The sequence below is a fragment of the Canis aureus genome, chromosome 18 (assembly GCF_053574225.1).
Source record: "Canis aureus isolate CA01 chromosome 18, VMU_Caureus_v.1.0, whole genome shotgun sequence".
NCBI classification, from domain to species: domain Eukaryota; kingdom Metazoa; phylum Chordata; class Mammalia; order Carnivora; family Canidae; genus Canis; species Canis aureus.
Window position 1 is genome coordinate 4,736,885 of NC_135628.1, and position 24,771 is coordinate 4,761,655.

At 32.1% G+C, this 24,771-nt stretch overlaps 1 protein-coding gene across 1 annotated transcript in view; it reads left to right on the forward strand.

The window, feature by feature from the left end:
* The window catches only part of ASZ1 (ankyrin repeat, SAM and basic leucine zipper domain containing 1), a 52,648-nt gene that overhangs the window by 25,060 nt on the left and 2,817 nt on the right, over window positions 1-24,771 (forward strand). The window contains exons 5-12 of the mRNA XM_077856013.1: window positions 14,111-14,222; window positions 14,760-14,894; window positions 16,036-16,160; window positions 16,913-16,988; window positions 17,981-18,037; window positions 19,010-19,119; window positions 22,634-22,739; window positions 23,607-23,720. Of these exons, the coding sequence (XP_077712139.1) occupies window positions 14,111-14,222; window positions 14,760-14,894; window positions 16,036-16,160; window positions 16,913-16,988; window positions 17,981-18,037; window positions 19,010-19,119; window positions 22,634-22,739; window positions 23,607-23,720 (835 nt within the window). The remainder of the gene's footprint in view (window positions 1-14,110; window positions 14,223-14,759; window positions 14,895-16,035; window positions 16,161-16,912; window positions 16,989-17,980; window positions 18,038-19,009; window positions 19,120-22,633; window positions 22,740-23,606; window positions 23,721-24,771) is intronic.

Here is a 24,771-nt window from a genome sequence, read left to right on the forward strand (position 1 = left end):
GATCACGCCCCTGGCCGAAGGCAGGCACTAAACCGCTGCTCCCCCCCAGGGATCCCCTGAACCTGTAATTCTAGATTTAGCTATTCTATCTTTCAAGAGTGAAAGAAAAATAAAGGCATTTTCATGCATATGAAAACTTAGTTATTTCAATACAGGCATAGTTGACATTTTGAGTGAGGTTTTACTGATTACTACAGAATATTTAGCATCCCTGGCCCTTGCCCATTGAATACCAATAACTCCCTCCAGTTATTTTGGTAAACTAAAATGCCTCCACATATATCATAGAAAACTGTTCCTGGCCAAGAACCACTATTCTTCTGACTCTTAAAAATAGCATCTAAAAAGTTATCACAATTACAAATATATCACAATTAACTAAGTATGGGGAAAAAAGAAAAGCCAGAAGAAATAATGCGATGCAAGAAATAATGTTGGACAAATAAATTAATAAACATGGTAAATCTAAATAACTACGAGCTATTTATTTTTTTTAAGATTTATTTATTTATTTATGAGAGAGAGAGAGAGAGAGGCAGAGACACAGAAGGAGGGAGAAGCAGGCTCCACGCCAGGAGCCTGGCATGGGACTCGATCCCGGGACTCTGGGATCATGCCCTGGGCCAAAGGCAGGCGCTGAACCGCTGAGGCAGCCAGGGTTCCCCTAAATAACTATGAGCTGTTTAAAAGAAAAGAGTATTTAGGGGATCCCTGGGTGGCTTAGCGATTTAGCGCCTGCCTTTGGTCCAGGGAGCGATCCCGGAGTCCCAGGATCAAATCCCACGTCGGGCTCCCGGTGTGGAGCCTGCTTTTCCCTCTGCCTGTGTCTCTGCCTCTCTCTCCTCTCTGTGACTATCATGAATAAATAAATATATAATCTTAAAAAAAAGAGCATTTATAATAAAATGACAGGTTACACTAAATTTCCATGCCAACAGTTTTGGAATTTGGGTGGCTGAGGGGAAAATGAAACAGAATAAAAGAAAACTTCTCTCTTCAGATGAGACCACAGTTATTGATTCACTTTTGTCTTTGTTAAATGGTAAGATGAAGAGTGTTGGGAAGAAGGTGAGAAGGAATTAAAAGTAAGTACTAAAGTAAGGATATTGTAAGCTTTCAGATCAAGGGGTGAGAGGTGGATAGAACAAATAGAATTTGATCAGTCCAATAAGACTGGAGAGGAGACATGGTAAATAAAAAGCATAATGTCAGAAATAAGTCTAACCTTATTGACAGAAAAAGAATATAATAGGTAAAACTCAGTGACTAAAATACAGTAACTCTCACATTGGCTGAAACCAAAATCCAGTGAGAATGACAAAATAATACCTAATGGTTGAAAATAAAATGGTCAAAAATACTCATTTAGCAAATATTTATACCTGGTAGATACCAAGACGAAAAAGACCTCTGGGGTAAAAAGCAAAAATTTAACAAGATAGTTTCAATGTGTGGCTTTAAAATTTGTAAAATGAAACTACTAGAATTTTTTAAAATAACAAAATCTGTAATCATATTTGAAGTTTTTAATAAACAGATTAGACAAAAAATAAAGATATAAGCAAAAAAGTTAGATATAGGAAATATAAAAAAACATGTTAGCATATATCTAATCGATACTTACCTAGAATTCTAACATAATTTATACATATGGATTCTTTCTAAATATATGTGGATTGCTTTTAAAATATGGTGATTTTCTAGGCCATAAAGGAAGCCTTAATAAATTCCTTTTAACAGAGTGATCTCTTGGGACGTCTGGGTGGCTCAGCTGTTGAGCATCTACCTTTGGCTCAGGACATGATCCCAGGGTCCTGGGATCAAGTCCTGTGTCAGTCTCCTGCGAGGAGTCTGCTTCTCCCTCTGCCTGTGTCTGTCTTTAATGAATAAACAAATAAAACCTTTTAGAAAAAAGGGTGATCTCTTGTAGAATACTTTCACTAACCACAGTGTAATGAATTTAGAATTTTACAACCAAAAGCCTCTTCAGTGCATAAAATTGGGTACTTAAAATTATACATTGTAATAATTCGTAGATTAAAAAAGAAATCAAAATAGATTTTCATTTTCAAAATCAGGTCTGAACAGTTGAAGCCTTGATATCAAAACTTGTATGATTGAGACAAAGCAATACTCAGGGGGAAAGTAAGAATCTTAAATTCATTTATTGGGAATTTAAAGCATTACATGAACTGCATGATATTTATGTTTAAAAATGCCATTTTTCTGCATATGTTCATACATGTAAAATTTATAATTTTTCTTTGCTAAGATCTGGGAAGATAGCCAACTCATATCAGTGATTATCTTAGTATTCTCAGGAAAAAGTGAATATGTATAAATTAAGTAAATTTTTTTTTTTTTTTTTGAGAAAGAGAGTAGGGAGAGGAACAGAGAGTGAGGGAAAGAGAATCTTAAGCAGGCTCCATCTCAACCCTGAAATCATGGCCTGAGCCAAAATCAAGAGTCAGGCACTTAACCAACTGAGCACCCCTGAATTCAGTAATTTTTGAAAATTTATACATCTTGTTAAAGAGTAATGGCATAGAATTAGCCTTATATTAAAAATAAGTCACAATTAACTAAGTGTGGAATTAATGGAAAGCTGTCTGTTGCCGATCCCTAGATGTAAAACAGAAAAGAAAATCTAAGTGAATTCAAGAGTATATGAAATTACCATATATGATTAATATGGCATTCCAAACTAGAGGAAGAAACTAGATCATCATTTTGGTGCTGGGGATTTGCATAGCTATTTGAAGGAATAAAAAGTACTGGGTTTGAACCTCACCAAAATCATTTCATATGCCTCAAGATATTTAGATATTAAAAAAATATAAAGCGACACCAATACTGAATAAAACATAACAAATGAAAATGTGGATGAGTATATTTTGGATTGGCAAAAGTCCTTATATACATGACACAAGGATATTTAGGAAATTGCCACAGAACATTCTCTTCCTCTTTGTTCTCAACTCTAAGCTACTTGCCTTTCTTTGAATTTCCGACTACTGAGACCTTAAGGCAGCTTGGTGCTGATGAGGTTTCAGGTTCTTGTTCCTATTGCTATAAAATGGTGGGAAAATCAGGGATAAGTCCAGATGGAGAACAGCTAATAGCATAAAAGCTTAACATTAGGAGATTTATGGACCTGAGATGAAGCTAATTCTGCACAAATATCTTAGGTTTCCAAACTCCTAAAGACTTGGAGCTAAACAAGTGAGCTGAATTGGCTCTGTTGGAGAGGTTGGGACAATTTGGGAAGATAAGAAAGCAGGAAGAATGCTCCAGGTACTTCTGGAAGGAGCCGATAGCCTGCTCTTAAAATATGGACCCACTGCACAAAAAAATTTTTCATTTTCAAAATCTGTAAGGATTTCTGCCATTAAGAATAGTCCCAATTGGTAAGGAAGAAATAAAACTCTTAACTATTTGCAGATTATATGGTATATATAAAAAACCCTAAAGACTCCACCAAAAAAACTATTAGAACTGATAAATTAGGGCAGCCCGGGTGGCTTAGTGGTTTAGCACCCACCTTTGGCCCAGGGCGTGATCTTGGAGACCTGGGATAGAGTCCCAGATGGAGCCTGCTTTTCCCTCTGCCTGTGTCTCTGCCTCTCTCTCTCTCTCTGTCTCTCTCTCTCTCATGAATAAATAAATAAAATCTTTTAAAAAAACTGATAAATGAATTCAGTAAAGCTGCAGAATACAAAATCAGAGTACAGAAATCCTGTATACACTAATAAGCAGCAGAAAGCAAAATTTTAAAAATCCCATTTACAGTTGCACAAAAGCAATAAAATATTTAGGAACAGACTTAAAAGAGGTGGCTCTAAAAAGTATAAAGCACTGATGAAATTCAAGACAATGCAAAGATATGGAAAGACATTCCATGCTCGTCTATTGCAAGAACAAATATTGTTAAAATGTCTATACTACCCAAAATAATCTACATATTTAATGCAATCCCTGTCAAAATACCAATAGCATTTTTCACAGAACTAGAACAAACAGTCCTAAAATTAGTATGGAACCACAAAAGATCCTAAATAGCCAAAGCAATCTTGAGAAAGAAAAACAAAACTCATAGCATCACAATTCTGTATTTCAGCTCTATTACAAAGCTGTAATTATCAAGATAGTATGATGCTGGCACAAAAGACTATAAGATCAATGGAACAGAATTGACAACCCAGAAATGGACCCCGATCTCTATGGTCAGCTAAACTTCAACAAAGCAGGAAAGAATAGTCCATGGAAAAAAGTCTCTTCGACAAATGGTACTGGGAGAATTGGACAGCCATGCAGAAGAATGAAACTGGACCATTTCCTTATACACAAAAATAGACTCAAAACGAATGAATGTCTCAAAATGTGAGATAAGAATCGATCAAAATCCTGGAAGAGAACACAGGCAGCAACTTCTACGACCTTGGTTGCAGCAACTTCTTGCTAGACGTGTCTCCAAAGGCAATGGAAACAAAGGCAAAAATTAATTACTGAGGCTTCATCAAGATAAAAAGCTTTTGCACAGCTAAAGAAACAGTTGACAAAACCAAAACACAACCAACAGGATAGGAGAAGATATTTGCAAATGACATATGAAATAAAGGGCTAGGATCCAAAATCTATAAAGACCTTATCAAACTCAACACCCAAAGAACAAATAATCCAATCAAGAAGTGGGCAAAAGACATGAACAGACATTTCTCCAAAGAAGATGTACAAATGGCCAACAGAAACATGAAAAAGTGTTTCACATCACTCGGCATCAGGGAACTAGAAATTAAAACACCTCACACCAGTCAGAATGGTGAAAATTAACAAGACAGGAAATGACTGATTTTGGCAAGGATGCAGAGAAAGGGGAACCTTCCTACATTGTTGGTGAGAATGCAAGCTAGTGCAGTCGGTCTGGAAAACAGCATATAGGTTCCTCATAAAATTGAAAATAGAGCTACCCTATAAGTTAGCAATTGTACTACTGAGTATTTACCCCAAAGATACAAATGTAGTGATCTGATGGGGCACCTGCACCCCAGTGTTTATAGCAGCAATGTCTACAATAGCCAAACTATGGAAAGAGCCCAGATGTCCATCAACAGATGAATGAATAAAGAAGTGGTATATATACACAATGGAACACTACTCAACCATCAAAAAAAAAAAAATCTTGCCATTTGCAACAACGTGGATGGAACTAGAAAGTATTATGCTAAGCGAAATAATCAGAAAAAGGGTAATTATCATATCTCATTTGTGGAATTTAAGAAACAGAACCCAGGATCATAGGGGAAGAGAGGAAAAAATAAACAAGATGAAATCAGAGAGGGAGACAAACCATAAGAGACCAAGTGCCCATGAGAATGTAAAAATAAATAATTTGTAAGAAAAGCAAGTGAATTCAGCGTGATGGTTAACTGGTGGGAGTGAAGAATGGCATTGAAAGAGGGCTAGTAAAGGAGTAGATAAGGAGCTTCTAGTGGCCATATGGGTTTATACATTTTACTATTTTAAAATTATACATGTGCATTTTCATTTACTTGTATAAATTATATATTTAAAAAATTATCCATCCCTAACAAATAAGGGAGTGGTAAGCAAGGGAATATAAGAATTAATTTTTTTTTTGGTTCTGTTTTGGGGTTTTTCTTGTTTGTTTGTTTTACAAAAAAGTGTTCCAAATTCGCTTTTTCTAGAATTGTAACTGGCCAACATTTATATGTCATCAAAGACACATATGGAGTGGGACTGGGGAACACATTTTATGTGACCTTCAAGATAATATTTATAAAGACATTAGAATTTTTAAAATTCATTTTAGAAAATGTTTTGTCACTTCAATTTTGTGGTAAAATATAATGTGTATTACCTATAAAAATTATAGAAGTACATATAAAAACTTGTGAAAAGTATTCTCTATTTTTAAAACATTCCAAATGAAGACTATCAGTAGTCTTTAAAAAAAAAAATCACTTAAACAGTGTGTTAAAACTGTTAAGGTAGTTCCTTTGTCAACTCCAAAATAATTTTCAAGATAAACCTATTGACAGCAAGGAAGATGGAAATTTAATAGTTAAGTTACAGGAAGAATTCTGAATCTATATACCATTGTGAGTTATCTTTGGAAGCTGAGAGCTTCAAAGCCAAGCTTGAAAAAAAAACCCTTGAAATCAAGAATGACCTTCAAATTGCTGTATCACATATTATTAAACACAGATTCTAAGAATGACAAAACAGTTCTTTTTTTTTTTTTAATTTTTATTTATTTATGATAGTCACAGAGAGAGAGAGAGAGAGAAAGAGAGAGAGGCAGAGACACAGGCAGAGGGAGAAGCAGGCTCCATGCACCGGGAGCCCGACGTGGGATTCGATCCTGGGTCTCCAGGATCGCACCCTGGGCCAAAGGCAGGCGCTAAACCACTGCACCACCCAGGGATCCCCTGACAAAACAGTTCTAATCACATGCTCACTGCAATAGTATTATTGAATAAAATAGTTTCTACCATTACTAGATAAAATAAGTTAAAAATGTATTATAATGTTATTTACTTCAAATGTACTTATTCCAGATTTATCAGTATATCAAAATCTTATCAATTGACCTCAGTTATCTTATTTTTAAGTGTATATTTTGCATGTTGATAATGTTTTTTCTCTAGTATTTCAGTGGTTTATATGTATCACTTACATAAATAAATATATATTGAAAAAAAAAAAAACAAAAAACTGGAGGTATCACAATTCCAGACTCCCAAGTTATAGAGTAGTAGTAATTAAACAACATGGTACTGGCATAAAAATAGACACAGAGACCAATAGAACAGGAAACTCAGAAATAAACCTCCAATTATATGGTCAATTAATCTTTGACAAAGAAGGTATGACTATCCATTGGGAAAAGGACAATCTCTTCAACAAATGGCGTTGGGAAAACTGGACCACTTTCTTTCACCATACACAAAAATAAACTCAAAATGTATTAAAAACTTAAATGTGAGACTCGAAACCATAAAAGGCCAAAAAATCAAAAAAATTTTTAAATTAAAAAAAAAAAAAAAGAAACCATAAAAATCCTAGAAGAGAGCCCAGACAGTAATTTCTCTGGCATTGGCCATAGCAACATTTTTCTATATACATCTTTTGAGACAAGACAAGGAAAATAAAACCAAAAATAAACTGTTGGGACTACATCAAAATAAAAAGGTTTTGCACAGTTAAGGAAACAACAAAACTAAAAGGCACCTAGAGAATGGGAGGAAATATGTGCAAATGACATATCTGATAAAGGATTATTATCCAGAATCAATAAAGAACTTACACAACTCAACACCCAAAACACAAATTTAAAAAATGGTAGAAGACATGAACAGACATTTCTTCAAAGAAGAATCCAGATGGCCAATAGACATTAAAAGATGCTCAACATTATTCATCAATGCAAATAAACTACAGTAACATATCACTTCACGCCTGCCAGAATTGCTAAAATAAAAAATCCAAGAAACAACAAATGTTGACGAGGATATGGAGAAAAAGGAACCCTCTTGCCCTGTTGGTGGGAATATAAACTGGTGCAGCCTCTGTGGAAAACAGTATGGAAGCTTCCTCAAAAAAGATCGTAGAACTACCTTACAATCCAGAAATCACAGTACTGCGTCTTTGCCCCCCAAAATACAAAATCACTAATTCAAAGGGATACATGCATCCCTATGTTTTTTTTAAATTTTTATCCCTATGTTTATTGAAGCATTATTTATAATAGCCAACCGTGGAAGCAGCCCAAGGGTCCATTGATAGATGAATGGATAAAGGAAGAGGTGGTGTATACACACACACACACAATGGAATGCTATTCACCCATAAAAAGGATGAAATCTTGCCATTTGCAGCAATATGGATGGAGCTAGAGAGTATAATGCTAAGCAAAATAAGAGAAAGAAAAAATAGCATATGATTTCACTCACATGGAATTTGGGAAACAAATGAGCCAAGGGGAAAAAACAAGAAAGAGACAAACCAACAGACTCTTAACTATAGAGAACGAACTAATGGTTACAAGAAGGGAGGTGGGGGAAGATGTGGTGAAAGGGACTAAAGAATATACTTATCATGATGAAAAAAATAAATAAAAAGAATATTCTAACAACTAAGATCTGAGTTTTGAAGAGGCAATGGAAAAAACTTCCCAGAAACTACAGAAAGGATTGGCAATTAAAATACTTGCCTAAGTACAGTAAAATTGCTGACAGAATAGTGAATACCCGAATTAAAAATTAAGAGCATATAAGGAGTTCTAAGTGCAGCATGAAAAAAGATCTCTTGGAACTTAAAAAAAATGGGATATTTGAATTCAAAATTCAGGGAAGAAAAGGGAACAAATGGAAGATTGATAATAAACACATTCTTAAAAAAAAAAAAAACACACACACATTCTAGAAAAAAAGAAATGGTTCCTGAGCTGACAACTCTGAAGACTGCATATTGAAAGAAAGACTACATATTGGAAAAGTTCCTGAGTTTTAGTTTGGATTGATAAGAAAAGGTACACTGAGACATACATTCTGGCTAAAATCTGTAAACTCTAAAAAACCAAGAGGAAATTTTTACAAGAATCCAGGCAGAAAGAATTAAGTTTTTAACAAGAGGAAGAAAAAAGGTCAGAGTAGCATCAGACTTCTCATGGGCACAGCTCAAGATAGAAAAAAATGGAAACACATATTCTCTTAGATAAAGGCCTGCAGCCTGAAAATCTTATTCTTAGCCAAGCTATCATATGCCTGATAGGGTGAAAGATGTTCAAGGATATGCAGGAACTCAGAAAGTACATTACCTGAGTGCCCCATCAGAGGGAGAATACTTGAGAAAAGACTAATCTCAAACAACCAGAACAGAGACCTCATGAAGGCAGAGGATGAAAACAAGGAGGAGGAGTAAAGAGAAATGAACTTGGATATATGTGCATTTAATGGATAATATTAGACTGTCTGGGAATGTGAAGTATGAGTGCTAAATAAAGATTCTGGAAACAGACAAGAGAAACTTTAAGTAAAAGTCTAATACGTACTAAATTATGCCAACAAAATCTAAGAGCTATGGTTCATAAAGAGTTGGGAACAACCTAAGAGTATTCAAAAGATCTTACCCCTTTGAGTAGAAGATGTGAGAATTATGGCATGGTGGAGGAAACCATAGTCTTATTAGGAGAAATAGATCTTATCTTGCTTACATATGAGAGTTCATATGTGTTTTAGTAAGAGCAGAAAAAGATGATAATATTTAATGACATTTTTTTAAAAAAGGAAAAGCAGAGTCCTCAGATTTTCAAGGAGAAAAATAAAGTGAATAGCAATTTTATTGAACCAACAAAAGAAATATTGTCAATGAAATTATCAGTCATATACTAAATGAGAATGGACTGAATTTATCAACTGAGATGTTGGCTTATAAAAACAAAAGATTGCTAACGGCTATTTGCAAGAAAAAGTTGAAGAGAAAGGAGTATGAAAGACCCTTTACAAGTGAAGGCAAACTCCTAGAAATCAGGATTGTCAGCATCACATATTCCTAATATTAAATACAGTACATAGAATAAGGAACTGTGTATGACAATAAAGGCAAAATCAATGAAAATACAAGCATAAACCTGTACACACTAGCCACTAAATCCATAAATTGAAACGTATTAAATTCAAGGAGATGTAGATCAAAATATAATTACAGCAGGAAATTTCAACAGATAATCTCTCATTAGGCAGATGTATCTAAAATGAGTAAGGACATAGATACATTAAAAAATATAGTCAATATACATGTAATGATGGACTAGATAAGGAGAAACTCCTGCCTGTATTAAATGTAAGCATGACACAAAACACATGATTATACCAGTTTCTGGGTGAATAGGGAGTGGATACAGAGACAGGTCAAGGTCATTATCCTCTTCTTACAGTTTAGTTGAAAAAAATAGATGAACAAATACATTTTGGCCTGATTGCTGAACTAATAAACTAAGCACAAAATGCTAAGAGAACAAAGAGGCGCAGACACAACAAAATGCAATGATTTAAAGAGAGAATTGGAAGTAAAGAATTCTTTACAGTAAATCTTAGGAAATAGATGGAAATTAATACTGAAAGTAAAGTTATCAGTAGCACAAATTGCTACCATGTCACCTGGGTAGACCAGTAATTATAAAGTTTATAATTTCCCTGAAGAGTTCTTAAGGTTGCTCATCAGAGTTTGTAAGATTGAATAATTCATGTAAATTTTGTTAATCAGTAGCAGGCAGGAAACTACAGATGTTACAAATTTCTGTAGATGTAAAACCACTGAAAGAATTGTTCCCTCCCCTCTCAAAATTGTCATGCAACATTATTGGTGGTATCAATAACTTTAATAAACTCTTTAGAAGCCGAATAATAAACCTTCTGGGTGTAATGTAGACTCTTTTACAGGAATTTGCCATTCCATTCGGTAAATTCACCTTTTCTTACAAGAAACCAGTGCAACATTTTTGTAACACATTTTTCATTAGTAATCTGAAGCTTCATAAGCAAACTATGCTGGTCCAGTACTTTTCTTATCTAGGAGGAAGTAAACATCTCTAAGAAGAAATTTATGTCCATGTGAACTGACCAAAAATTACAATCTCTGGTTTCCAAGATTCTAAGAGAAATTAATATTTCAGATGACTGCAGTTTTTTGTACAATTTCAGAACAAATTTCAATACAAAATCAGAAATTTCACTTAAGAGTTTTCAGTAATACAGTTCAAACAAACAGGACCTTCTCAGATACTCTGCCACAGAGTGTCACTTCCTTCAAATTTTTTAGGTTTCCAGTTTTGCCATTTGTGGATTGAGTTTATGAAATTTATCGCATATTTTATAAATACATAAAAATTTAGAGAAAGAGAACTTTAGATTTCTCTTTATCAGGATAGATTATAAAAAGTAACTTTCAGGAGATTTTAGAGGGGGAATAATATACAAATCGTACTTCAATAACACACCAACAGTGATCTTTCAGCAAAATTACTTATTTCCAAACCTATGTTTTCTCATATTTAAAGTGAAAATAATTTCTACTTCATAAGGTTGTCTTGAGCAGGAAATGAGGTAACTGCCTAGCCCTGCATAATGATTTCGTTTATCCAAATTAATGGTCAATGCTGAGGTTACAAAATTTTGAGGACTCTGTGTTTTAAAATTGGTGTTTACATATGAGTTGTTTTTTATAGGGGTTGAACTATATTAACTAGACTTTTAGAAATGAGAAAAAACTGACTCTGCCCTGTTGATTTTAATTCATACAGGGGTGGCTTATCATGAGTTCAGCAAGTTGAAATAATTATTGTAACTAATGTGTGCATTCCATTAGATCTTGTATCCTGCAACCTTGCTAATTCATTTATTAGTTCTAGTACCTTTTTTTGTAGATCCCATTGGGTTTTTCTACATAGACAGTGTTGTCTGTTAATAAAGACAATTTTACTTGTTTTTCTACCTAGATGTCTGTTTTTACTTGTTTTATTGCACTGGCTAGAACTTGAAATACAATGTTGAATAGAAGCAATGAGAGCAGACATCTTTGTCTTGTTTCTGATCTTAGGAGGAAAGTATTCACTGTTTCACCATTAAGTATGATGTTAGCTATAAAGTTTTCCAGTTGAGGGAGTTCTTTTCTACTTTTACATTGCTAAGAATTTTATTAGATGTTGGGTTTTGTAAAATATTCATTCTGTACTTATTGAGATAATCTTGTGCTTTTTCTTTTTTTTTTTATTCAAATGTCAAATGTCAAACTCATCTTGCATTCCCAGGATAATTGTACTTCGTTATGATGTATTATCCTTTTTATGTATTTTTAGATTCTGTTTGTCAAAATTTGTTGAGAATTTTTGCATCTATGTTCAGTGAAGATTATTGGTCTATTGTTTTCTTTCCCTACAGTGTTTCTCTCTTGTTTTTGTTACTAGAGTAATTCTTGCTAATAGAACAAATTGGGAAGGATGCTGTTTCAGTTTACTGAAAGTTTGAGTAGAAATTGGTATAGTTTTTTTTTTCATTAACTGTTTGGTGGAATTCACCAGTGAAGTCATCTGGGCCTACTGTTTTCTTTGTGGGAAGTTTTTATTTACTGATTTAATTTTTTATAAATATAGGACTATACAGGTTCTTTTTTTTGAGTATGCGTTGGTAGTTTGAATCTTTTGAGAAATTTGTCCATTTCATCTAAGTTGTCTATTGGCAGGAATGTTCATAATACTCTCTTATGCTTTTAAATTGGAGAATCTGTATTGATGTCACCTCTCTTATTCATGATACTGGTAATTTGTGTCTTTTTTTTTTTATCTTACTCAGTTTGGTTATATGCTTGTTAGTTTTATTGATTTTTCTCTTCTTAATGAAGATCTGAGTAAGGTGAAGGAGTATGCAATATGAAAGTCTAGGAAAGCGTAGAGGAAACAGCCCTTGCATAGTATCTGTAAGCGGAAGAACTTGGCATTTTCAAAGAGAATAAACTCTGAGTGGGCAAGAGGAGGAGCATGGAGAGCAGTTATGAGGCTATTGTAATACTAAAGGTCAGAGAAGGATGATGACTACTTACAGTGGCTAACAAGATGGTGTGAAGTGGTTAGATTCAGAACATATTGTGAAGAAAGAGCAAGTGGGCCCAGCTGATGACTTGTGTGTATGGCTCTATATACCAAGAGTCATAAATGGAGTCATGGAGAAGAGTCATAAATGATGCTTAGTCTTAGCCTGAGTTATGTGGTCAGTGGTATCTTTGTAAAATAGGGGAGGTTGAAAGGAGCAGATTTGGGCTTTTACAGGGAAGGTGGGATGAAGAAAAGGCATCAAGAGGTTTAATTTTGACTTAGTGGAGAATTTGAATAAGTAGTTGACCCAAATGATGTTCTATTGTATGTATTTTCCATGTTTGCTTAAGTTATCCAGGCAGTTCACTGTTTACTTTGTAAAGATTGTCTTTCTAAAGAAGCCACTATATAGGAGATATTCAAGATTAAAGAGGCAACTCTTGACAGCTACTTAGTGTATAATTTTCAGTAAAACATTGAAATTGTAATATACTAGGAAATAAAGAAGTGTGTGAATCTTTTTCTGCTAAAGACATTAGTGTGACGTGATTGGATTCAGTATATACCTGATGTTAACAAACCTTATAGAGAAATATTCTGTTTGCAGGTCATGTATGTGAGTAACCAAGGTGAACTTCCTTATTGAGATTAAAACAGAATTCAGAAGTTACTTAATTTGTACTTTTGTGAAGTTCTTTGCATATAAATCAGATATTTCAGGCAACTCAGGAAGATTGAGCCCAGAATCCCAGACCTCCTTTAAAACAGAACATGATACTAAGTTCAGCCAAAGGAGAACTGATAGAATCATTCTGATATCCTTTGTAATAGAACCAGAAGCTAACTTCCAGGAGGAGAGGGGTTGAGACTCTATTTCGAGAAATGATACATGGGAGGGAAGCCACAGTGGTCTCCCAGAAAATAGTCTCAGAGAGTGGCTAAACTATTAAAATAATTTTTCTTAATTAGACTAAGCCTTCATTCAGGCTAGTCAGGGTAAAATTCTTTCAGCCTTAAACTAAAGTAGAATCATAATAGACTACACTAAGAAATAATAGAAAGTGTTAAACTTTTATTTTTATTAAATGTAATAAACAAAATGTAACATGGACTTATTAAGTATCAGCAATGCTGAGCGGACAGGGACTTTGTGTTATTCATCACTGTATTCCCAGAATAAGCATAGTGGGCATTCTGCTGTTTTTCTACTTGAATATGTAAATTAATGAAACCTCATATTAGAAAGTATGGCTTATTATTTAGTGAATTTTTTTAAACACATGTCTTCACTAGGGGGTGCTGTGTAAGCATCCAATACTTTGAAAGTGTCATCTTCACATTTATTTGCTGAGAAATTGGATTTCTAAATCACCTGATTAAAAGCTTTCATTTGCTTTGCTTTCAAAACAATATTTTGGTATTGGGTATAGTAAAATTCATGAAATTGAGTAGCTGTTAATGACAGCATTAACACAGATGTCTTTTCTTCTTCCTCTTCAGGAGACTTATGACTCCAATCATGTATGCTGCACGAGATGGTCACCCTCAGGTTGTTGCTCTCCTTGTTGCTCATGGAGCAGAAGTTAATACCCAGGATGAGAATGGTTATACTGTAAGAATTGATTATACAGTGTTTATTTTTATTTCTAAGACATTGGTATCTTGTCATTATCAGTAGTCCACAAGAAAGTTTTTAAGAAGTAAAAATTATAGAGGGACTAGGACATAATTGCTGTTTGGTGAAGAAAACAGCTGAAGCAGGGGAAAAAAGGAATCATCTGACTCTTTCTGTCCTCACCCTTGACACAAGCTATAACATACAGTAAACCCTGGGTTCTAGAATACACATAGAATTCGTTTTTACATAAAATAGTTCAGTGATTGGCAGATAAATTATTTCATTCTATAACATCATTTGACTATGTAAAACATTATTTGGCTTTATAAATCAGTGAGCACTGGCAGTCTGCTTTGTAATTCCAACTGGGAAATATGTTTACATTATATTATAAAATGAAGAGATTGCATCATTCTGTTAATTAACCATGTTCACTTTTTTATTGTGCCATAAATACTGCTGAAAGGTTTTCCTTTCTGTCCCATATACACTCCCTCTCTTAAAACAATCTTCTTTTCCCCCCACTTACAGGCTTTAACATGGGCAGCACGGCAGGGTCATAAAAATGTAGTTTTGAAGTTGCTTGAACTTGGAGCTAATAAAATGCTACAGACCAAAGATGGAAAGACACCAAGTGAGATTGCAAAAAGAAATAAACATCTAGAGGTATCCTATATATTCTATGGCATGTTACATTATCATTTCAAAACTTTTATATTATTTTGTTAGAACTTACAACTGTCATAATAGTGTATCTGGCTATTATTAAATGTTTCAATACGTAATTTTCCTTTGGCCAGGTAATGAAAACTTTATTTTACTAGAGTATTCACTTTTACTAAATAAGAGGCATTTATAATGTGGTAATTTAAAAGTTATATAAAGAAATAATAAAGTCTTATTCTGGCTCTAGAAATAAAATTGTAATGGACCATTTAACAATTCAAACTGGTCCAGACTTTTAAAAATTAATTAGTGTTTTAAGAAAGCTAGTAAAATGTTCAAAATTTGAACATGTAATTAAAATGTTGCTTTTTAATTTTAATTAATACATATTAGACATTTTAAAAATTAAATCCTTTCAGCCACATTTACTTCTATACATGTGACAAGGTACATAATAAAGTGATAACATACTTGGGTAGATGGTCTACTGTTAGTCACATATTAAAGTCAATAATAAATATTTGCCATACATTAAATCACTTTATTGATATACACTTTTGGTCTGAATATTAAAGCTTTTGCCAAAGGCCTATAATTTTTAAGAAGGATCAAATACAGCACAACTGTAAAACTAACATCTATATAGTTCAAGAGCTTCTACATCTGAGTTTCTGAATTTGAAAGCATGTAACATTCCAGAAGTTCCATCATAATAATCAGGCCATGCCACTTTTATTGCATGGAAAATAACTTTCTCTGTTTTTTTAAGCAATCTAATAAACATGGCTCTGATTTTCTGACTCAAATCTGCATTTCCACAATTATTCTAGTAATTACTAGTTTCTGATGCCCTGTGACACTTCAAAAAGAAATCTACCATTTTTCTTCTAAGCTTTGAAAATTTAAAAACTTCTAATCAGTTTACTGCATTATTAAATTAAGATAGATGACACTGAACTTGACATATTAAGAAATATATGAACATCGAAGATTATTTTGTGTCAAAAATTGTTTTTTAAAGAAATTTGATTTTGTGTTCTGAGTGACATAACCTTGAATAACTACAAAGTTAGATTCTAAGTGTAAGTGATAGTATATAATAATGTTAAATATATTTGAATGGCTTGTTAACTTTTTGCAGATCTTCAGTTTTCTTTCTTTAACTTTAAATCCATTGGAGGGAAAGCTTCAACATCTAACTAAAGAAGAGACTATTTGTAAACTCTTGACAATGGATTCTGATAAAGAAAAAGATCACATATTTAGGTAACATAATATGTTTTTGCTCAACAAAATAACCTATAAATAAGTAAAAAATATGCATGCTTTTATAAGTTTTAGTAAATGTGATGATGTTTAAAATATATTTTTTACTTTAACAAGCATTTTTAAATATCACTGAGGAAGGTCTGGATTTTAAATCCTTTTTTTTTTCAGAATTTTAGGAAAATTTTATATATGAACTAACAGTAATGAAAATAATTTCTGGCTTTAAATAAAATATAATGAAATTTATTTCTAAAAGAGTCTAAAATTATATTTTTGTTAGTGTTCAAACTAGACTGCATCTTACTTTCTAATTCTTTTTAGATTTCTGATTTTATAAGCTAAAACTAAAAATACATTTTTTTTTTCTGAATGGAGTTCAGTACATGGCCACAAAATTATTCACCTACCCACATTTAAAATTATTAAATCTTTACATCCTACAACTGAAGTGATTTTCATATATACAGACCTCACAAGAAATATACCTAATAGCAACTAATTAATTTCATTCTTAGGAAGGACAAGCTAGATTTTACTGTCATCATTTTCTCTGTTAACTTAGATCTTCACTGGAGAAACTTTCCTTTTTTCTTTGAAAAAGAAATGTAGTGTGTGAATTTGCAACCATGTTTCCTATAGATCCATTCTTATTCATTCTTATTCTCATTTTCTCTTTCTGTATTATAAATATATGTTGATTGTGCATTTATAGTCTGTTCTGAAATTGACATTGCTATAAATATATATAGTTCATATACAGCATTTGGAGATCTGGAAATATTTTTACATGGTCTTGGACTTGAACATATGATGGATTTATTAAAGGTAAGATTTTATGTAAGCAAGCTATAGTGAGTTACATACATATGTTTATTTGTTAACTAAATATTAATTCATAAGTATGTTTATATAAAAGTACCAAGTTCACATTTCTCCATAACTTGTAGTAGATCTCATTTTAAACTTAAAAAACATTTGAAAATTTCTTATTCTAGAAACTTACATAAATTTGAATCTGGCTGGAATAAACAGCTTTTATTCACTGCCTAAAACTTCATAGAACTCCTTGTACATTTAAGCCCTTAGTTTGTTTTTACAGTTGCTGATCTTCCCATATTAGAAGCATGATTTTCAGTCAAACAAATCAGGTATCAGATTCTAACTCTAATGATTATTAACTGAAATATGTTACTTAAATCTCTTTTTTTCAGAAGTATAATACATGGTTTAGAATTATCATAGAGATTAAATTAAATCATATGCCTAGCACAGTTATAGATACTTTAGGTATGTATTATGGAGTTTGAATAGATGACCATTACCAGCCATTTAGCTGATATGAAGCAGTAAAGCACTATGTCAGATAGTCTCTCTTTAGAAATATGCCTATTCTGTTTAGGTAGTTCAGAATTGGGCTTCACTGTACAATCTTGAAACTTCTTCCTATTTGAGAAATATTGAGTAAAACTAAATGTTGATTGTTTAATATGCAGTTAGAAATTTAAAATATTCTGAAAACGTAATTTCTGTCAAATTTTATAAAGCTCTCTTTCTCTATGTGAGTGAATTAAGTTATAATGATTTTCTTTGAATCTGGGAAACTGGCTATGTATGTACTTTTTAAGATAATAATATATATTAAGACACTCATTACTGTCTACCCAGTAGTATAGTTCTATACCTATATATCCTATCCCCTTTTAGAATTGAAAATTGTTTAGGAGGGTAGCGTATAGCTGACTAATTTATGACACTTGCTTACTTCCCTTACTGATATTTTATTTATATTGAAAGGTGGCATTTTTTCTTTCCTACAGGAAAGAGATATAACCTTAAGACACCTTTTGACCATGCAGAAAGATGAATTTACAAAGGTTAGTATCAGTTTCAAAAACTCCAAACATTCTTTCATATTTTAAGAATTCTGGATGCTTTTTCTACTTTAAAATCCTAGGGGTACATACTATAAATGATCTTTTGCTAGGTTTTTATTAGATATGGTTATGGATACCCATATCTAAAATCTTCTGTAATAGTATTAAGTTGCTTTAAGAACATTTAAAGACTTAGAGTTGGTTTTTTTCCTTCAGATTAATCATGACATCTCAACTAAAACTGGAGCTTCAGTTCTAAATCTGAAATAGTTTTGTAAGAGGTGGCTTTTTGTGTACATAGATATGGATATGTGTCATCCAGATACTGCCTTTTGCTGGGTTCTCCAAAAGATCAAGACCTATTATTTTGCTATCTAGTATTATTAAGTAACAATTTGAAAATAGCTTGGGAAATATTAGAGATACTTTAATAGGCTACCTAAAAGGTAATAATCTTCCTCCATGAACACATTGGAAACTTGAAGTCTTCAGTATTACTAAAAGTCAAAAAACAAAAACAAAATAAAAGTCAAAATAAACATACTACTTAGCTAAGTCCAGGAGAGAAAATTTAGTTAACACTAAAGGTAAAGACAAATGGAAGACAATCCTTATATAACCACTGATAATATTTTAAGTAATACTTTGAAGGAAATAATTGTTTTACTGTGGTGGTTTTAGAAATATTATATTTTAATATCTAGTATTGCTTTGAGAATCCAGTTTTGCAGAAAAAAATGACTATAGTATATATCTAAATATTTGAATGATGTAACCTTATCAATCACAGTTAAAAGCAAGCCATCTATTTTTCAGTGTGTTTATTTTTCTAATATGTATTTGTTTTTTCAAGGTGTGAATTAATCAAGTAGAAAATTTATCTAGTAATATTACATATTAAATTACTCAAGTATTACTGTCTTGTTGCATCTTAAAATTATTTCTACTTAAAAAAAAATTATTTCTACTTAGAATGGAATTACCAGTAGAGATCAGCAGAAAATTCTCGCCGCTCTTAAAGAACTAGAGGTAGAAGAGATAAAATTTGGAGAATTACCTGAAGTGGCAAAGTTGGAAATCAGGTAAAGTTAATATTAGTATTTAGAATCAGCTGTTCTTAAAAAAGAACTAAACTGTTTAATTTTCATAGTTTCTGAGTCTTTTTACTTGATACTATAATTTTCTCAAGGAAATAGTTCATTTTACAATATATTATGTTCTGAGGTGGGAGGTACTTTATAATATCAATTTTTGTAAAGTTGTTTTACCAAAAAGCAAAACAGTGCATCTCACTTAGAAACATTCTTTTATTTTTTCATTGCATTTTGTTAAATGAACTATATGAGAGCCCCTGCTTTTGATAGTATAGCTCTTATTCTCTTTAAATCATTTTAAGTGTCAACGTTGAAAATTCAGAGTAGTAATTTTTTCACTTAGGGCAATAAGAAAGTATCTCTAATGTAGCTCAGCTCTATTTTCAGCCTATTCTTTAAGAAATTATGTTGCCAATATATAAAGTTTGGTTTCTGTCTTAGGAACTTGTCAACCACTGATTTGTAATAATATTAGTAATCTAAAACCTATCTTAAAAATAATTGTATTTGATTTTATTAATATTTTGTGGGACAATAAATTGCTTAACTTTTTTATTTGAAATAATTAGAGAATCACAGGAAATTGCAAAGATGTACAGGGAGGTCCCAAGCATCCTTTGCCCAGTCTTGCCCCATACTAACATCTTGTATAACTAAGACAATATTGAAACCAAAAAACCCACATATGTGAAATAATCCACATCGTTTATTTGTAGTTCACCAGTTAAACGTGTGTTCATTTGTATGTATATGTGTAGCTGTATTCAGTTTTATAGCGTGTTTTTTAATGTAACCATTGCCAGTCAGTATACTTAACATACCATTACCATAAAGTTCCCTCACACTACTCCCTTATAGCCACACCCATCCCCCAATCCTTAACAACCAATATTTTGTTATCCCATCTTGATATTATTCACATATGTTATCTAAATGGAATCATACAGTATGTATCCTTTTTTGATTGCCTTTTTTTCACGCATCCTAATTCCCTTGAGTTTCATCCAAGTTATATCTTATAAAATATACTTAAAATGCAGTACTATCTATCATCACTAATGTATCCTATCTAAAAGTAACATTGCAACTATAATAAACATGAATTAAACAAACAAATGATAGATTTCCACACCAGTTTAGAATTTAGAGAAGTTTTCCATAGGATAATTTAAATGATCCAGATTTCTTTAAAAAGCTTATTGCAAAATTAAATTATTTCTCTATCATCTTGTAACAAGATGAACTATTCAAAATAGTGCCTCATTATTCAAAATAACATTATAACTCTTAAATATTTAAATGCTTTTAAATATTTAAAAAGATTTCAGTTGCGAGTACTTAAAATCAGCAAACCTTGAATCTCTGTTAATTTTCTTAATCTTTTTAACTTATTGTCTCTGTGAAGGAATATTCTAAGGTCTACATGACTAAATTGGAAGTTTTTTTAATGTAACTTCTTTATGTGATGGCAGAGTTACCTGTAAGAATTTACTTTGTGGAATTTAATAGACTTAAAGAATGTGTAGAATCCTGAATGTTCACTTATTAAAACTGCTGAATTTTTTAAAAAATATAACTGGGAGACATATATTCCAGGAATTTGACCTTGTTATTAAATCATAGACTCTGTTTACATGCTGTTATGAAAAAGGTTTTACTTCTCATTTGTTCAAAGTCATTCTTTAAAGAAGAAATTAGTCATTAAGTCATAAGAAAACTAACAGCAAGAAAAGTTGAACTGATTGATTATAATCTTCTGGTAATGTGACTTCAGCAATCTAGCTACTGATTTATTTTATGATACTTTTCTTTGTGTTAAATTTTCTAAAATAGTCTGTTACAAGAACACATATTCACAGTACATTTACTTTTTCCTACACTTAGCCTTTCAATGTTTGCAGAATTAGAGAATGCAATTTGAAAATAATAACTATTGTGTTAGGACCTTGAGATATTTTGAACCAAAAAAGTAAGCTTTCATCCATATCTTGACATTTCAGCAGTTTCTGTCCAGACCTTTTCCTGAGCCTACCTGACATCTACTCAAATGTATCAAAGGCATCTCAAGACTGTGTCCATTAAGGAAACTATTTCTCCTCCAAAAACAAAAGATACAGAATTTTACATAAAAATATTTTGTTCACATCAATTATTTATAAAGATTCTAAAATTGTAAACTCTAAATATTTAGCATCAGGAGAATGGTTGAATTACATTGCACTAATCTGTTCTGTCCTCCAAATTATTTTAAGACTTAAGGTCATGAAAAAATACTCATAATAAGTATAAAGAGAAAAAATAAAATGGAACGTGAGGTATAATGCCAGTTGTATATGTGCATATTAAAAATATTGAAAGAAAAAAAAAATATTGAAAGAAAATATTTGGTATAAGAAAATACTCTAGAAGAAAATAGTACCAGTCATTATTTTTAGGTGGTAAGAGTAGTGGTAATTTTAATTTTTCCAGATATTTTTATCTTTTATTTGAAGTACCTTTATTGCAAATTGAACACCAATAAAAAAATAAATTAATTATTAAAAAAAACGAAGTACCTTTATTGAAGGTATAAATTTTATCCTAAAACTTGACATCTCATTTTTAAAACATGGCCTGTTGTTTCAGTTTATGTCATGCTGCAGTAAGAAGTAACTTCTAAACCTAAATGATTTGTAATAACAAAATTTATTTCTTTTGAAATAAATTTAAAATTTTATTTCTTTTTTGAGTACTTGTATCATGGCTGCACCTGTAGTGGATCTCCTTCTTGTTATTTTCTGAGACCAGGCTGGAGAAACAGCCCCACCCAGGACACGTTGCTCTTATGGCACAGGGAAAAGAGAGACCTGTTTGTGACAGGAGGTATATTGTACAGCTCTGGGGTGGGGAGTGGGCCGCCATTCACATAGTATGTGATGAATGCATACTATAGAGTTTACAATTTTTACAACATGCCTTTCAATATTCAGTGGCCCTGAAAATTATGCATCACCAGACAGGTATGTATCTTCCTTTTATTCACTAACACTGTGTACATCAATATTCACGTACCATCTCTGTGAAGCGTTACAAATTCTCAATTCCCATTATACAAAGTTCATTATCTCTGAGTTTTAGGATGTCTCGACTATAAGCTGATGTTAACATCTACCTTATAGGAGTTGTTGTGAGGAATTAAAAGTATAAGTGTAAAATAACCAGTGCAATACCTTCATGTAACAGATACTCGGATGTTGGTCCTTTATTAGTCCTTCTTTACATGTCCCTTTGAATTATGGTATTCTAATTGTATGCCTCTCATGCTGAAGCTTGAGATCCTCAATATTGGAGACTTGTTTTCTTTGTATACTCACTGTCTATTTCATAGCTAATACATATTAGCTATTCTATAAATATTTTTTAAAGAATCAGGTAAATATTTTGACTAGACATTGAGTAACCCAGTAGAATGAAGTAAATTGCTCATAGTAGTGATTCCTATTTGTTTGTTTCCTCTCTTTAGTGGTGATGAGTTCCTCAACTTTCTTCTGAAATTAAACAAACAATGTGGTCATTTAATAACAGCTGTACAGAATATCATTACTGAATTGCCTGTAAATTCTCACAAGGTATTCTATAAAAGTTTTTAAGAAAAGTATGAGTGCCAAAGAACATTCCAGATAAGTTAATGATAATTCAATAAACACTGATCTGGTAAAAAATAGTATCTTTCATCTACAAAATCACAGAAAATCTAAAGAAGCCAGTTTAATTATTACTCCTCTATATACTAATTAATTGAAAAACTCTGTGTTCTAGCTCTCAGGAAAAGGAAAGTGAGTCAGACCAAAAATTAAACTGATCTGTGTATTGAACTTAATTAACATTTGTTCTTAAAGGGAATTTAGTTGTTTAAAATATAAAGTGACAGGAGACCCAAGTGAAAGTTGAAACAAAACAATGTGTTGAGTGTTCTTAAAAAACCATATCAATATAAAGTTTTTAATGAAAGAAAATTTAAATAGAGAAAGTGCAAGTGACCTGTAAAAGCAAACTTTTTTTTGTAGAGTTTTTTCATGTGATTTGGTTTAAGCTATTTGTTTATAGCGAAAAATTTCTAATGCACTTGTTTTCCTCTGACTTTTGTATAACACTAATATAGGAGTCATATTCTTAAAACCTTCCCGAATGTATTTGTTCACCATAAATTTTATTATTATTAAATATTAGTTTCCACAAAGTCATATATACATATATTTAGTAAATGTATTCAGGAAACTAATAGGAGTATAAAAAAATCACTAAGTTCTTTTTGGTGTCAGAATTTATCCTGGAAAAAAAAAAAAAAAAAAAGAATTTATCCTGAACAACAACAAAAAAATGCTCTTTAGTTATTATAATTTAGTGGGTGAGAATACTATATAATTCTTGTAGATACAAAGTTGTAAGAAGTCATTGCCCATTCTTTAAAATGTAACTTTTGAAAATATTCACAGATAGTACTAGAATGGGCTTCTCCCCGGAATTTTACTTCAGTTTGTGAAGAGCTGGTTAGTAATGTTGAAGATTTGAGTGAAGAGGTCTGCAAACTAAAAGACTTAATTCAAAAGGTATTTAACATTTAAAAATATTAAAATGATGTACAAATAATATGTTAGATGATGAAGCAGTTTGGACAAGAGCAAGTTAAGCTCCCTCTAGACAATTGGAAGAAGGAAGGGAGGAAGGTAGGAAGGGAGGGAGGGAGGGAGGGAGAGAGAAATATAAGAAACAAACTTTGTGGGTCATTCATTCTTATGAATGCAGACTAAAAGAACAAGATCTATTATTTTCACCTTCTAAATTAGCAAGAGAGAATCCATCACCCTACCCATTATTGGTTCTTCACCGATCTGCTATTTTCATGTGAGACTGGTATCACAACCCCTTTCAGAAACAGTTTGGCAAGATGTGCCAAGGACCATAAAAATATTTGTATCCTTCAATAGTTTAATGATTTCAAATTTGTATATATCATAATGGCCTATGCCAGGAGAATGATTTAATGAATTATGGTACACCAGTTTGTTATAATGATATGCAGCCAGTCAAAAAAAAATAATGCAAATCAAGTATCAACTTGTTAAAGATAGGAAGTTATATTTGTAAAATTTATTTGCATATAAATATGCAGATGAAAAATTATGAAAATGACATTTATCAGTTCTATTGATAAGATAGATTTTTAGATGAAATAGTCTATTTTCTAGACTTAAAGAGTATGGGCTTTTTTTTGTTTCTGTACACATAAGAACTGTGTATTTGGATTTAAGGATAGATGATTTCCCCCCCTTAAAAAATTGGCTATAAAAAAATTGGCTATAACAAGATCCAAGTTGCTGAAATGGGGAACTCTGTTAAAGACAGATAATAAAGGAAAACACTTTCATGTGGCAAAAGAGCTTGCTTTTGATTTCCCCAAGTCTGTTTTAATAAGTATCTTTGGTATCTATAAGCTGAAATGAATGTTAGATTAGGCATTCAATTTGTGCATCTTCAACCATAAGTCATTTGATATTTTCATTAGTATTTTATCAAAGTTCTTCTCAAAATCAATTTTATACGTGTTCCGGGTAATTTGTCATTCTGCCTATTAACATATGCTCGATTAAAAGGAGTCTT